This window comes from Temnothorax nylanderi, unplaced genomic scaffold (assembly GCF_030848795.1).
Source record: "Temnothorax nylanderi isolate EJ_2023f unplaced genomic scaffold, tnyl_v1.0 TNYL_tig0148_pilon, whole genome shotgun sequence".
Taxonomy (NCBI): domain Eukaryota; kingdom Metazoa; phylum Arthropoda; class Insecta; order Hymenoptera; family Formicidae; genus Temnothorax; species Temnothorax nylanderi.
Window position 1 is genome coordinate 188,740 of NW_027249210.1, and position 17,089 is coordinate 205,828.

At 42.4% G+C, this 17,089-nt stretch overlaps 1 protein-coding gene across 2 annotated transcripts in view; it reads left to right on the forward strand.

Moving 5' to 3' along the window:
• Positions 1 to 17,089, forward strand: part of Jvl (javelin-like) — a 57,564-nt gene that overhangs the window by 35,593 nt on the left and 4,882 nt on the right. The window contains exons 2-4 of one of the 2 annotated variants that reach the window (XM_071714871.1): positions 13,765 to 15,237; positions 15,335 to 15,433; positions 15,580 to 16,335. In XM_071714871.1, the coding sequence (XP_071570972.1) occupies positions 13,765 to 15,237; positions 15,335 to 15,433; positions 15,580 to 16,335 (2,328 nt within the window). The remainder of the gene's footprint in view (positions 1 to 13,764; positions 15,238 to 15,334; positions 15,434 to 15,579; positions 16,336 to 17,089) is intronic. The other variant, XM_071714872.1, reaches the window with a different exon arrangement.

The following is a 17,089-nucleotide window of genomic DNA, read 5'->3' on the forward strand; positions in this document are numbered from 1 at the left end:
TCACTTTTGCTGTATCCTTACTTTCCCATGGTCACGCCGTGAGGATTACTCGAGTTGCATTGAATTGCTCTACCCGGTGGTTTACGAAAGAGTGCAGAATTGCGCTGTGCAAAACACGACGTCGCATCGCAACGATTGCACGTAAAAAGAAAGCAAAGTAGAAACTATTTTGCACAATTATCGGTCAGTACGGTACATCCAACCAGCGTAAAAATTATCTATGTGAAAATTCTTATCTTCTTTTTATATATACTCGATTAAATACAGTTCCCAAGTGTTTGTTCAAAATTTTGGAAAATACCGAGACGCTGCGTAACCACCTATCGGATACAGCTGTGTAAAGCGCGATAGTTTACACGCGTATTTTCCCTTAATCGAGACACGGATATACACACGCCTTTCCTGAGATTTATTATCGACGAGATGCTCACTGGCGCATTTATAACACATGGCGTGCATCTGCCGCCCCTGTGAGTTGTACGATAAAAGGAAATCGCTCTTGTTAAACAGCCCCTGCTCTGCTCGATATTGTTCCATTATAATTTACATCATGCTCTCTTTTCATTACGCCTTTTAATTTTTTATATTTAAAGTCTAAATTATTTATATTTTTTAGTATATATAATTTATGTACATATATAAATTGTAAAATATTATTTTAGCGCATTAGACTACACATAATATCCAGACACAATTCTTTGCTGCTTGCACTAATGAGGGAGTGTTACTTGCGTGTTAGACGGGAGCAGTTTCGTTCATCTTCATAACGCACGTCTGTGCGTACCTACGTCTGTATGACATTAAGCTTCGCGCGTGTACGAGCGTGAATGAAACATGCTCGAGTCGAATGCAACGTACATGCTATAATCGTCCATTATACGATGGTATCGTGAAAGCGAAATTGTGGGAGTTGGAAGAAATTGCTCCTGCTCCACTTTTCCCGTTAATTGCTGGACTCACTCGAAAAAGTGGTAAAAATAGATAAAATTCGCGAAAATTGCTGCATGTTTCATTGTCGCTTGCACATTGAACCATTTGTTTCGTAGCTTGCACGAAGAAATCCTACGTACAATGTAGCTATTTTCGCAATCACGTGGGAAGTTTCTAAATTTAACGAGTTTTTCTTATTGTAATTGTGTGAACGTTACATATATGGTTTGTGTATCAAAAATCAAGCGTATATATAGTATATATTAGATATATAGATAAAAGTGATTGGAGATTCATTAATATTACAATGAAGACAAGCCGTTCTATTTTAAGCGATTAGCACTTGAATTATTTTTGTGAACGGTTCTGATATTTTAAGAATTATCTCACTAGTCACTAGTCGAAAGTTATCGAACCGAAATAACCGTAGCACACAGACATCCAAGATCACTCGCCTGGAAAAAATTACTCCATATCGCTCTAAGAGTGATATGATGTTAATGTTGTTTTAATGTGACGTAAGACAATATTAGATCATTCGTAATTATAGTACTACAAATCGTAGTATTATCCAGTCCTCGTTGATGTTTTGCTGTCCGTGCAATCGGTATTATGGGAATTCCGGGGAAATTAAGAGCAATAAGCACTTGCAACAATTTTGTATTTCTCCGCCGCGATGACTTGTGTTTGTCTCGTAATTGAAGGAAATTGAAATGTACATATATAAATACATACATATAATGTATAATATAGCAAAGAGTTTTTCTAACTCTAGAGTGAAAAATCAGTGATGATGAACACGAACAAAGAAAACGATGTAAATTATACTGGAAAATGAGTTCAATTAAAAGATCCAGAGCAGAGAAATAATTTCATAGATGCATACTCCTCTTTCTTGTTGCACCATTTAAAAATCGACCGTTAAAGTACTCCGTATCTAGAATAGTATTAGCGGTGAATTTTAGAGGCGATCTATTTAAACGGGAGTGATTAAATTCATCCGGCATTATGGGATCTGCAATTAGGCTCGTGATCCGCTATTACACGCCGCTATAATTCGTTTGGATCGAGCTCCTTAAGCACGAGCGCAAACTGCCCGTTAACGATCTGTTATTTGCAACAACGTTTCTCGAGTTCGCGAATCACGAATCACGAAGACGAGCGTCTCGGAATTATTGAATCGTGCACGAGATTTAATTTATCGAGTTCGGACGGTCGGCCCGAGTTATGCGAACCAGCTGTTGCGCCGCATAGGTACTGGCATATAGGTAGAGGCAGACCAGATATAATTATTTTAAGAACACAATGTCCGCGGGCGACACGCGCAGCGCTATGCACGGGAAGCCACTTTCACTGCGCGAACAATGAGAAATGATGATTGCTCCAATATGACCGCGGCGAGCGAACTACCGAAGCGTTACGTTAATACATTTTTGCCGAGCGGCTCGCAGTTCGCTCGTTTTTCGCGGCGGATCGTAATGCACGTTTTAGTAAACGTAGTAAACGATATGCTCGTTCGACGTTTATCTTTCACCGTGTCTTTTGTTTTTTGAGCATAGAAAGTGTCCCATATTTTTACTCCAATTTCACATTCTAAAATGACCAATCAGGTTATTGAATCTTGTTTCGGCAAAAACACTGCTTTATAAGTTTTCTATTAATATATTCTTCAAATATAGACTTGATCAAAACAAATAAATGCAATCGGAAATTATCGGCTTTATACGTAACGATTGAAGCTCGAATCGTTATGCAATAGTTTTTACTTCTACCTTTTTGCTACACGATACTAATTTAGATCGCTGTAGATTATGAAATACCTGCGATTGAGATTCGCTTAAAAGACAAATAATACTTAAAATTTAATTTTAAGGGGATTGAATTGGGTCCATGGCCAGAACGGGCGCAGATAAGATGACAGTTGGCCGGCGTATATCCTTATATCGATGTAACGATCGATAAATTCCATAACAGGACGTCGAGCGCCATTATGTAAACCCTCGGGGACCGAATGGATGAGCCAATTGGGTTACCGATCGATCAATCGATCAAGTTTCCCTCGCCTACGTTCGATCACGATCGTTATACCGTTTAATTTTTTGCAATTTAAAATAGTTTCGAAAAATCTGTCAACAATTACGTTTCCATTATTTATACAATACGAGCGCAAAAAGTTATTTCGATCGCTGACTTTTTCGTTGAGTTTCTCTTTTAATTTTAGTGACATTTCAAGACGTGAGATGAGATTAATAAACTTCTCGAAAGTGATTGAATACTTTGCGCAATAAAAAGTGAAATCGTAGGACTGCCAAAAATATGCATTAAAATAACGCATCTTACTAACTTTTTTTTTCATAACGGAGATTGATTTGTTTTCTCACCACATTTGAGTGGTAACGTGACTGTTCGATTTCCCGATTTGATTTGCGAAAAGTAATGTAAAATTTCCGCCTAGCAACACTCTTGCACGCAATCTCCTGCTTTTCGTTTGACATTCATATCGACACAATATTCGAGAAGTAATTTAAGAAACGTCGAATGGGCGACGTTAAATGGAGTTGAAAATAGGAACCGGGATCCGGCTGAGCGTCGCGAGTGCACGAAATCAATTGACTGCGTAAACATGTAATAGAAAATCGGTTGGAATGGAAAGTCGCGTTGCGCCGGCAGTCCTACTTCTCGCGACATCGATATTGACCTTGCGGCGTGGTTCGGATCTCAGAATTCATTTGTTCTCGTCGAATCGAAATTCAGCCGGCTCGAGGCGGAAACTCACAGGAGAGCTGATCTTTAGCGTCGCACCCACGCGTCTCGCGCCGATATCCGCGATGCGAAGCGTCGCGAACCGGTCGTTTATCAGATTGCCTCGCGGATTTTCTGGCCGTGATGTTTCACGCTGCTCGACGAGAACGAAAGTCGAATCGTTTCGACCGAGAACGCGATATTTCGTGCGATCGCTTCGCTATTCAGGACAGTCTTTTCCTGCGTGGCTCGCACCGCGATTTCGAGTTTGTTTTTATTATTAATTATCTTCGCTCGCGAGATAACGATGTAATTCTATGCTTGAGAAGTAGGATACCACTTATTGGGAACTCGATTAAGCATTCGCGGACGCGAGTGGCACGGGTCAAGGTCTGCTACAGAAGGATCATCGTCCTTCTGCGGCAAGAGAATTCCGTTTAATGTCGAAGGTCGAGCATTTCAAGTTATAACCTAGCGAGGTAGCATTGATCTACTTTATCTTCGCTGAAAATGATGTTCCGTCGATCTATCGAAATTAACTATCGAAATTTATGTTCATTCCCTGCACTTAGATGCTTAAGGCAAGCTATTACCGCGCGTTAATCAATACACGTTTTACCGCTAATTAATCACTGCAATTTCAAGTATTCCTCGATAAGAATGAATGTCATTAAGAGAGAGATAATCGCTTGACTAAGTAATTACATTCCTGCATACGCTTACGACACGTACGTGGGTTGTTGGAGCAATCGGATGTGTCAGACCAATTGGGTGTGTTAGATCCTGTCTGTTATATTAATTTACACTCTGTTTTACGTACATCAATTTCAAATCTTTTTACATTATTTTTTTTTAATGAATGATTTATATGTATAGTTTTCTATTGTTGTATTGCGTCACGCGTTCACACGTCGACCCACTTTTCCGAGCGACTATTTATCTCGAAATCGAATCTGCTGCGAATCTCATACATTTTGCGCCGAAGAAGCGAGGCGTGCCGAAGAAAAGCAATTTACTTGGGTGGCAGGCTGATTCTTTTGTGGGAATAAATTGCGTGGGAAAGTTCGTAGAAATTTTCACGGATCGGCCTATAGAAACTGTTTCCTTAGTTACTGACGCCTCGCGTGTCACAAACCTCATTACTCATCACGGCGTCTCCCTTGATCCCTTGACCCGCATACACCGCGCTCGCCGCCGCCGCCGCCGCCGCCGACGTCGATGCATCGGCGAATTTTCAGCAATTAAGTCTCGGCAGCACGCGATTCGTGTCAGTAAGATCAAACTATTAGAGAAAGCCTCGCCTAACGAGTGCTCCCTATCAATTGACTCCCGTTCGAAGATTTCACGCAAGTTCTATGCGCGGCCTCGTTCAGAAATTACAGTAATTTTCCCGGCGAGCTTGACATTGTGCATCGTGATAGAACTATCCAACGACATATAGCCGGAGTGAAACCCGCGGAATGAAGCTGGAAATTAGCAGTTTGAGGTTGCAGAGAGATGTTGTTTTTTCGTTCGAGTATATATAATTTTTCTCATTTTATCTCGCGTACTCATAAACGTACTCATAACGGTAAATTCTTTCCGAGAATGTTCTTAGAAGAAGTGCATCTGGTAAATGTTAAAATCACTTTTCGACCCGGATTTTTAAGCGCTCTGCCAATGTACTTTCGAAGATTTCTAAGGGGTTTCCGCTAAGACAATTACTTGATACGTGTAACTGGCAGCTCGAATCCTTGAAGCTCGAACGCCAGCACGGCCTTCCTGCGGCTTCACTGTGCTAGCGCCCACATATCATCGCTAACAGATAGTCTCCCTGGCGAGTTCGTTACTGAGTGTGCCGTGAACTTGAAGCGTAACGAGTGTTTCCTCACGCGAGTCCAACGTGTCGATTCGTGCGAGATATTCGCGGAGTAACGAGTAAACCCGCCTTACCGAACACGGTTGAAGAGTGCAGGAATCAGCGCAGACGAATCCTTCCCTCGCCGATGTTTTACACAGTCAACCTTCATTCTTGGTTAGCGCGCCGTTGCAGCGTTGTGTGGAGACAGGAGAATATAACCGCCGTCGCCCACTCTGTTCCTATCGAAATTAAGTAGATGCTGGTACATGTACCTTACCGCGTTAAACAGCGTCCTTGAGACTCGACACTGCGGTGACTGCCATACTTGACGTACTCGCGAGTACTTTTTTCAAGTTTTACCTTTGACGGTTACCGTCTATGACGATGGTCTCATCCATATGCGTTGAGATACAAACGGGATAGGGTAACGACACGGTTTAGCGGATAAGAGTGTTCACGGACTTCCACCTGGGAGACGACCTCGATCTCGTAAGAAATTCTTTACAAGGCCTTGAATTTTGATATGAGATATAATCTGAATTGCAAGTATATTTGCTCGATGGACACTTTTTATATTATCTTTTTGGTCTCAACTTTGATCTCTAATAATTATTTTACTTAAATGATTCGGATTATATATTTATTCAGACAGAATATATTTTGTTATTTCTGAGAAGATTAATCCTTCTTTTTATCTCTTTCTAAATAGGTAAAAAAAACTTCGTCTTTGTGTAATTATCTGTTCAAATATAATAAATTTATGTGACGCAAGATAAGCACCAGAATTAAATTTATACAAAGTATAATTTTTGAGAATGTAACCTCGGTTTATTTTCGGCGTAGTTATCTTGCTTTAAATTTTGTTACTGTCTTGCACGGTTGCTCTGCTCTTGTATAACTTTCGGCCCTGTCATATTTCGGTCTCAGTTACGGTAGAGTAATCAGCCGCCAGAGCTAAAAATCATAGAGAAACCATGCGGGCGATTCTGATTGAACAATCGCCCACGAATAACGCGCGTTCAGTTTCGGTAAAAAATATTTAATGCTACGTTTCTCGTTTAGTGCGGTTTGCCGATACGTAGGAGTTATGCGGGCTTTTAACCGTACGACGCTCACGATATCGGTTCGAAAAGAATCGACCTGATGGTAAAACCGCTAACCGAACAATAAATTAGGGTCGCGAGAATGTTTCGTATCGGACTAGCACTTTATTCGCGAGTTTGCATTTGCACTATGCTTGCAATAAAATTAGTACTTTCCAAGCGGAGGAAGAACGGATAGTAACGGCTAATCATCATTACAATTTTCCATATAATGAGAGAAGAAGAGGAAGAGAAATCTCTTTCTCTTTTCTTTACTCTTTTATTTCTTCAAGATAAAATTTCCTTAAATCGTTTTTTATATTGTTATAGACATTTTTCATACTTGTATTGATGGAAATTACTTTATGCGAATACCTATACTTCTATAAATTATTAACATAGTAAAAAATTTCTGAAAATATATCTTTATTAAAGAGAAAGATTCTCCGCTTCTATATTTTTCATTTTCTTAATCTGTAAAGTAAAGGTATAAAAAAGCTCATTATTAATTGTCTTCTCGTTGAGTAAAATTCAATTTGACATGTCAAGTTATTATCGCGATACAAATGTAGCAACGTGTGTACGCTTAGGTGCGCGCTGCGACCTCGGGGCACGTCGACGCAATCAACACGCGGAGCGTCTAAGAATCACGGCCCTTTACATCAAGATCTTCACTTAGCGTAGTCGAAGGCGGGCGAAGGTACATGCGGAGCAAACGACGCGCGCCAACACGTGGAGGCGGACGGGATTTTCTCTCTCTCTCTCTCATCGCCTGCATCACGTTTTACTCCGTTCCATTATGTGCTCTTCCTCGTAGGGGCACGGACGATAGACACGAATAGAGAAAAAAAAACGCAGCAGCGAACGCGTAGGCATCAGCTCGCTCCTTATAGGAGTGACACGCGCGTGCAACGACCGAGCCATTATTATACAGATGATTACCGCGTGCGGGGGCCCCACGTTGCACGCGAACGTGCCCGCTAGGATCCCCGCCCGAGGTCTTAGCCTGTAGGCTAGAAAGAAAAGTCGCGATACAAGCATCAGCGCCTTATGAATCACGAGCTCACGGAGTAAGATTTTCATTCTTTCTCATTCGTATAATTTCTCGATGCTTGATTATGATAGATGATTCATATGAACTGCAGCAATGTTTTAATAATTGAATGAATTATATATAGAATCAACTAATTTTAACTTGGAAAGAAATAGCTTTTTGAGAATCTTTGCATCTTTTATTGCATTACAAAAATATTTCGCACAGAATGAAGTATTATTCACTGTTCGAGTGTAGTGATTAATTATTAATAAAGATGCATTGTCATCAATTGAAAGTGTACATAACTTTTGAATTCAGGTTTAGAATAAATTAACTCGGAATTGTAAATCAAAAATACATTTGACATCACAGGATTCAAAATGTATCGGGAAAAATTGTCGAGGCTGTAAATAAATTTGTAATTAGCGTCGATTCGGTATCGATGGAGGGCCTTGCCCTTCATCGGAAGCATTGTTTTTCAGGGTGAAGAGGAGGCCTTGAGATTAGCATCGACGCATCATAAATCACGCAAACCCCTCGGGCGTGCAGGCGAACCTTCTGCGTCTCCCTTTTTTCCTTCTCTGTTTTATTTCCATAACGTTGATTCGTAAAAGTTTGGCTCATCGACGTGGATTTACGCGTCGAATAAATTACCCGCGCTAATGATAATATTGCTTTGCTCGTCTTAAACAATCCCATAAACAACTTCACCCCTTTAGCTATTACCGCTTAACTCATGGCTGAGAATAACGATATGCAAATTAATTTCGCCATCGTTTATCGACATCAAGAGAGATGCGAGTCTTTTGTGATAATTAATCGAAATAATTAATTGAAAAGAACAGCAATATAGGAAACACAAGTGAGTTAACTTTCGATGAGTTGACTTTACTTAGCATCCCATTTTCAGAATATTGATATAATTAATAGAATATTCTAGTCTTCAATAAGAAAATATACTTATTATTTTCTATTTAAGTTTATAACGCTGACTTTTATGCACAAATTTATCTCTTGTTATAAATTTTCTTAGTTTGCATTTTTTAACTATAAAATTTTTTTATAAATAATTAAATGCTTCGGGGAATTTCAATCAGATGTCAAGTTATAACGGAGCATTTTTTATATGCGGGACGATGTGCATTAGTCTCTCGACGAGACCCATAAACGGAACAAATTGCTTGATGATGGTAATGCTTTGCCTTATTAAGAAACCGTTTGAGCCGATTATGGTAGGACATCGTCATCTACGAATCGCTCATAAATCTTCACAAATCAATTCGATATGTCGATCAGTGTAGCCTCTTATAGAAATGAGGGTGTTTGTCGGGGAAGTCGCGTTGCTTCTTTAAACTTTCGTACATTGCATTGTGTCGCGACCTCGCATAAAGATCCGCTGTCGTGACGTTCTCGTCCTGGAGTAGCTGCGCCTAACGAGAAACGTTTAAAAGGAGCGGCACCTTTAAGGAGGAACAATGGCGAAAACGTGTGTGGGTGAATGTCGCGGAAAATGCGGAGGCCGTGCCCGAGAACAGCCTTCGAGCCAAAGGAGAGAATTGATCTGTCGAAACAGTCAATAACCCGTTATTGACCGATAACATTATACATATGTATAGACAGAGAAAGAGAGAAATTACTTCATGAAACATTAAGAACAATAGAACAAGTAATTAACAAATCACTTAATTGAATCTTGTGCAAGAAATCTTATATGAAAGAAAGAAGGAAAGTCCTCATTTATTGCAAACTTTAATTTTCTACTTCGAATACTTTAAAACTAAAATTATAAAGTCCATTTTACCGTATATGAAATAAAGATTGAAGATTCTGTTATTTATTCTGCTATTCAATCTCTAATTCGGAGACTGATTTAGATAAGGAATTCGCTCTGAGCTCTTTCGTACATTAATCATGAATTGTTCTACGTAGAATTCATCACAATTAAGATGTCAGTTGATTCTTTATTTATAAGTCGTTGTGAAAATTGCAGGCCCTGTGTTTGATTGTTATTGAAATGATTTATAGACTGTATCACAACCTTCTTGTGCGACGAGAGGTACTTGAAGGTAATTCACGTCGAGTTCTTGACTCGTCGAATAAAGCAATCGAATTTGTTTGAATACGATTGCTATGTCGTGATTCGAATACGGGTAACGAAGTACGAATAAATATATTTGCCGGACATTTAATTGCATATAGAACTCTTTAAAATATGAATATTTACCTACGAGGCTTCAATCGAAAGATATTTCGGCTTCTCGAATGAGTGCGCGAAGGTGAGTTCGTTTAAAGATGTCGGTGGGGCAAACGATGTCCTGTTCTGAGGTACGATACCGTCTGTCGAGCTCGGTGTGAATCATTCGTTCATGGACAAAGGCGGGATCCGTTTCCTTGCTTGGGACGCATTATGCTTCCAGTAACATGTTGCAACATCACACTGCTTAAACGTTACACGGAGGTGACCATATTATACAGATAAATCGATTGTGCAAGTAATGAGTAGAGAAACATTCTTTGCATATCATTAATGGATACTCAGCAATTAGCTGAAAATCTTTTAAATTATCAATTCTACAAGCACAGAATCATAAATGAGAAAGTTGCAATGCTAAATTAAGATAAAAGTGACGAGTTCTTCGCACGAGGCTTTCACTGATCGTTCTGCAATTTCTTCCCCAAAGCCGTACGTGATAATGTTATACACAGATCTCATTACAAATTCTTAGCTTGTAAAACCGTCTGAGATGTGTTAAAAATTGAGTATCGTATCCGCTCTTCGAATCTTTAACGATTACCATTCGACGGAGAAATATCTTGAGAAAGACTTTGACACAAAAGCCCCGTTTTCTCTCGCACTTTCCTACCGCCTTGCCGCTTGACTAATCAGACGCGTCACGCATCGTACCCTGCGTCGAGACGGTAGCGCGTATCACGCATAACCGGCATCGGCATCTTCGGCGTCGTGCGGTGCAAATTGTACGAAGATAAAATAACGGGCGTGAAACGTGTGCCCGCTACACGGGAGGTTTCTACTTTCTTTCCCAGCAATGGACATAGCACTGCGCGAGACAACGCCTACTTGTACTCAGCAACATATCCCATAAGAATTTAAAAATTTCAACTTGTGAATTTAGGAAAATTATTTTGACCTAATTATTTAACTTTCAGTTAATTATATAATCTATATAATAACTAATTACGTCTATATATATAGATTTCGAGTTTTACCTAAAACATCTAATTGTAGGTACTATATATCTCGATACTTGACACTACGATTATTTATCATAATTCTAGTACGTTTCCTAAGTATATTTTAATAGTCTTACATTATTTATTACACATCACTCAGTAGATACCATGTTATTATATACTACTATGGTGAGGTTTATTTGGTCGTTATTGACACCGATTGATGATATCTTATTTAGAAATCTTATCCTATAACGGATATAGTAATTATGTAGACTGTAGAGATATAGGCGCGTGCGTAGCGAGATATATTACCCGATTTTCTCCAGATCGACTTACTAGAGAGAAAAGTAACAGTGAAGCTTTTCCCGGATAATGCAATTATAAACTAATTATCCATGCCGACGCACATCCGTCTCGGTACTCACTTTCGTATCTCGCTTTCGACCGTACAGGTACGCGTTTATAGGTATCTTTTACGAGGGAAAATGCGCGTTTCAGTCATCAACACTAGCTATGGAGATCGAATTTGCACAATGCATCCGATTCACGCGCGTGCATCTCGATCTGACGCAGTCACCGGCCGGCCACAGTCTCCTTCGTCGGGTGTACAACCGGTGAAAGTATACGTACCGATAATTGGGAAGAAGAAAATTACGCCGCTCCGTTAGATACGTCGGCCTAAATCCAGATTATTCAGCGAGGAGAAGCGCGCGAACCTTTATGACCGACGCTATATGCGATCGTCGGCCGGTCGGTCGTTTTGCGATCTGCGGCGATCGGTCGCGCACGGTGCGAATTTCTCATTATCACCGGCAGTGATACGTGCCAGTGAAAGTAGGAACGACATTGCATGACGTTGCACGCCTCGTTAGCATAATCGATAATTATCGCTCCCAGAAATATCCTGGTACACTTTCGGCGCGGACGAGTCGCGGTGTCCGTCCGGAAGGAGTTCCTTCGTGTACCGCGAGAGAAACGAACGGATATTAGGCCCCAATAACCCGATTCTTATTGCCGGAAATGCATCAGGAAACGATAATCACGGTATATGGAAGGCTCTAAAAGCCTAAGTACCGTTTTATAATACAACAGACGTATCTGATTACCCGCTTATGCGTTCGCTTATGCGAACGCCAGGGATCTTTGTAATGTATGCGAATTATCCGAATCTTCACGCTTCAAAAATTCGCAGTAATCTGCTAATCTTAGCCATAAAGTGTTTCTCCGAAGGATAATTAAGGTTTGTTACGCACGACAATAAAACTGCAGGCAATTCAAAACGTAGATTCGATCATTCGCAAAATGCAAAAAATGACTTCACGCGTAACAAACACCAATAACACCCAATAACACCAATACAATCAACGGCATGCATAATTAAATTTTTTCAAATTATTTCTCGCGAATATCAAATATTTTGTCCTGAACTTCATTTTTTCGACTATTCTCGCACGAATCAAAGAATTTTTATTATTTGAAAAAATATATGGGGATCCCAAAAATAAAATTTGCCGATTATAATCGCGTACAGATTCGAATTTTTTAAAACGCGCTTGTAAAAAATAAATGCCAATAATATAAAGTTTTGAATCATAAATAACTAAATAATAACATAAAATTAAAAAATGCGCTATTCAACACATTACTCATGAGAATATTTAATCATGTTACATGATATTTTATCATATACGCTTATGATAATAAAAATTCTACTGTGACATATACGGTAAGGCATAAAACTCGCTGGGCAGATAACGTGTTAAGTATATTGAGTTAATAAATACTCGGTATCGCATAATACATCACAAATGTTCATAAACTCCCAATATTGATTTCGATTGATTCTTCAATTAATTTTGAGAGATTCTTCGATTACCTTGGAATCAATTTAACGCGGTATATTCTACTTAAATGACATTCATTTTGTGAGAAGTACATCGTGAAAGCTTTTGGAGTACCTATTTGCCACGAGTGTGAGATATCGGACAACATCCCTCGAATAATGGAAGGACGTCTCTCGCGGGAACAAGATAGAAACTGCACTTTCCAATGCGATAAATTACGCCGATTATCGGCGTAATTTGTGCTGTCACGGTTCGTTCGCGTGCGGGTGTGTCCGAAAGGAACGACACGACGGCGACGAGATTGACGGTGTACCGAGAGAAGACGTGCCAGACTTTGCGAATTACTAACACGTTCGGATAACAGTTAGCGCGCCTCACTTAGGATTAGCGAGTATGTTATTTTCGCGCAGGAAAGTGGACGGTTTCACCGTCACGCATAGGGCTTCATTTCGAGACTTGTAGTACTAGAAAACGATCAGATGGTGAGAAAGTGTCGTTTCATCGTCGATTTCAGTGATAAAAAGAAAGTTTGGCACTTGCGATTGAATTAATTGTCTTAGTAAACTCATAAATAAATTAGAAATTTTTGCAGTTTTTATTAACATATTTTCTATTTATCATTTAATACTGCGAGAATCAATTTTGTAAAATTAACATCTGTTAGGGATAATTTTCAAATTTGGAACGACAGAGAAAGAAAGTATGTTTCTTTTTACATAATAAACAAACGAAGAAATGATAATTTATTCGAGTTTAAATTACTACAATAAAAAGGAAATTCTAATACAAAATTTGCCGATATTATTACAATACGTAATACATTTTTGATTATATATGTGCCCTGTATTTTTTTTACATATTGCACATATATACATATGTTACATACATTCTCATATAAATATATGTATCCTAATACTGTGTGCAGATTTTTTAAGTGTTCTCTATTACTGATGATTGATTCTTTATGTGTACAACATATTATAGCCGTTATTATAGCCACAAATTATAGATTGTAAAGTAGGGTTTTATATGTGTTTGTACATTCTATCAAGCTATAACAGATTGCGAGACTAATTTCTTCTTGGTTTGTTGTAGCAGTGCGGCAGCGGTAGCAGTGGCGGCGGCGGTTCGACGGAGGGTGTCGTGGTGAACGTCGGTGCCAGTAACGGCGTCGGCAGCGGCGGCAGCGGCGTCGGCGTCGGTGGCATGGACTGCATGCCCCTGCGCCCCGGTCCGTTCCACTACCTCATCAGCGAGCAAGCCAAGTCCCTGGTGGCCCTGCAGGAATTGCAGAATGAGGTCGGCGCCCTGCTCGAGTTCCGGGACCTCGTCATCGAGACGTTCCCAAACCTCCGGCACAAGATGGCCGCGACGGCGTCCGCGGGTGCGTCCGTGATGTCGTCCACCTGTACCCAGAGCTCGCACATCCCGCTGCCGCTGTCGAGCCCGTCCTCGCGAAGGATCAGCGAATGGGAGCCTGGCAAGATAAGGCGGCGAGTGACGCGCGAAAGTAGCGGCGGCGGCGGCAGCGGTGGAAGCGGCAGCGGGGGTGGAGGTGAATCCTCATCCTCGTCGCTGCCTAGAAGCCGCAGCAACTCCCACAGCGGCGGCACCAAGAACAACTGTAGCGCAACGGTCCAGGACTCCGGTTTCAGTACGGAGACCTCGTCGAAGGACAGCGCCTCGACGGCGATCGCGCCGCGAGCGAGCAGCCCCCGGCCGAATGCGTTGGACGAGGCGGAGGATGAGCTCTGGAACCTGCTGGACGTGATCCACCGGAAGGGAATCCGACTGCGAGAGGAGGTCGAGTGCCTTCAGGGTCGCCTGGAGAGCGTGGCGACGGAGGAGCTGGTGTCGACGGACGTGCTCGAGGCTGTGAGAAAAATCACCGGCCTTGGCAATGCCGACAGGACGATCGGCCGCAACGTCGTTGACGATGGAAGCGTCGATCGACAGCAGCAGGACAGTAGGGACCCGCAAGTGATAGCTCTCAGGCGGGAAAAGGAACAGCTCCTGGACAAAGTGGCCGAGCTCGAAGCGGAAACGATATCGAGTCGCGCTCGAGCTCAGGAACTGCAGACGGAATTGGCCGCTCTGTCGGCGCTCAAGACTGGTCTGGAGGATCGGTTGCGGGCTGGACTGACCGAGAACGTCTCGGAGATTTTGGCACCGGGCGTTCAAAGACTGCAACCTATCGCGCCGGTGATTTCTTCGCCGAAGAATGCCAGTGTTACTAGTATCAAAAGCAAGACCTCGGCGTTTGCGTCGGTCACCGGTAGTCCTGGAAGCAAGGCTCACAAGAGCCGCTTTCGCACGAGGACGATCGAGAAGAATGTATTGTTGGACGTTGTCGGGCGCAATGACGAGATGCGCAATGTCGACATCGATGTTGAGGCGAACGTGAATGAAAGGCGAGCTAGGCTGGGAGCGCTCGATTCCATCCTAGTCTCGCCCACCCGGGTGACTCACGTGAAAGATGTAGACTCAAAGAAGATTGCGGCCATTCTTCGCGAGCATTCGCCCCTCGAGCTTCAGCGGCACCTAATTACTACTACCGTCCATAATCAGGTAAGATTGGTGATTTCTATTCTAATGCATCTATTTATGTGAGAAGAATAAACTTGGTCAATGTCTGTTAATCTCTCGATAATTTTATCATTTGCAGGTCCTACAAAAAAGGTTAGATGAAGTGAAAAAGAGCACAGAAACTCTCTCGGAGCGACTAGACAAAGCGCGCGAGGAGAACGACGATTTACGTTTCCAGGTGAGTTGCAATTATAAAAGTCGCTGCGTAGCAACTTTAGAAAGAGTCTCAAGAAAGGTGCCATTGTTAAATGCGTTACATTCTCTCTCTAAAAAGACTATACCAATCGTTATAGCATAATATAAAACGATCTGCATCTCTTTCAGTTGGAGGAACGAAACATCGAACTGGAAGGCACGCGGGCGCGAGTGCGCGTGTTGGAGCGTCTTCAACAACGACCGCCGACGGAAGCCGATCCCGAGGCGGATCTGGAACAACCCAGGTGCGAGCAGAGCGGTCTCGAGCCCGGCAGCAGTACGGAGTCCGCGCGAGACCATCATCCGCCGGTAGAGATCAAACCGTCGCCGCGGCGGCGTCCTAGTCGTATACCTTTACCCGGCAATGTGAGCGGCAAGACATCGACGACGCCTACAGCGAGCGTGACTGCAACCACGCCTGCGCGACCACCCAGTCACGGCAGGAACGACAGCAGGGAATCGCTTAAGTCGCTAACAAGACCGCCGCGTGATTCTAGTCGCGACAGCCATGGCGGCGGCAAGTCGTTGTCGAAACCGCGCGACTCCAGCCGGGACTCGCTGGGCAATAAAAGTCTGTCCAAGAGCGGTGGTAACGGAAACAACAACATTAGCGTCGGCGGCGGCGGTGGCAACAAGGAAACAAACCGGGAGTCGTCCTTGAACAACCGGTCCCTGCCACGTAACAATTCCAGCCGAGACTCCTTAAATAAATCCTCCTCGCTGTCCCGCGCCCGTGACTCGCTGGAGTCCAACAACAATCTTGGCACGTCCTCGCCCATCACGGGAACGGCTAATGCTCCCCCTCGACGGCCGCCCGCTCCCGCACGCCGTTCCCACAGCCTGGCGCGCGTAGCGACGTCCGTCGATGCGTCCGAGAACGGCAAGGTACGACCCATAAAGCAATTCTTTTGGAGCAGCTGGCTGAAGTCACCGTTGTCCAACGGCCCGGTATAGTAGAGAGCTCTCGACAAGCCTTCTCTCTCCCAGGACGACGGGCTATAGTCGCTCTCTCTTAGGGACAATCACCGCCTTCAACGTCATTTCCTTCGAAGTCCACTCTCTTATCCTTTGCAAAAAGATTAGAAAATCGCTATCCCTTTTTTTCCCGATAGTATCTCGATCCGCACTGACTTTGGTCACGTTAAATTAAGATCGGCTAGACGGACTAAACGGCTACTCGTTCTATCCTTGTCGCTTCCATTTGACGGTGAATCCTTCTGTACTATCTTGCTAACTGTCTCACTTCTGTACTTCTCGCCTGTAACTAGTACTGTTACTGTCATTACCGTTACGTCACGCCTTTACCGTGCATAATAACCGTAACAGTGACTATTAGCCGGTGATACCGAGAATACGTACATTTATCTGATACAGTCTCCTACAATGATACGGACAAATGTATGCACCGACTTTTATAAGATTGTCATTTTTTCCCATTTTTCCCATAGCATCTTTCTCCGCTGTGTCCTTGTCCTATTCCCTTCCTTCCCCTCTGTTTCCATCGCGGACTTCGATACGGCGGTAGCAATGATGTACGATCATACAGGAACGGAACTTCCGTTTTCGCTGAGCCACTATCTTTGTCTGATAAACCAATGTTCCTGAAAAAAAAAAAAAAGACACATCTCTAACAATACAT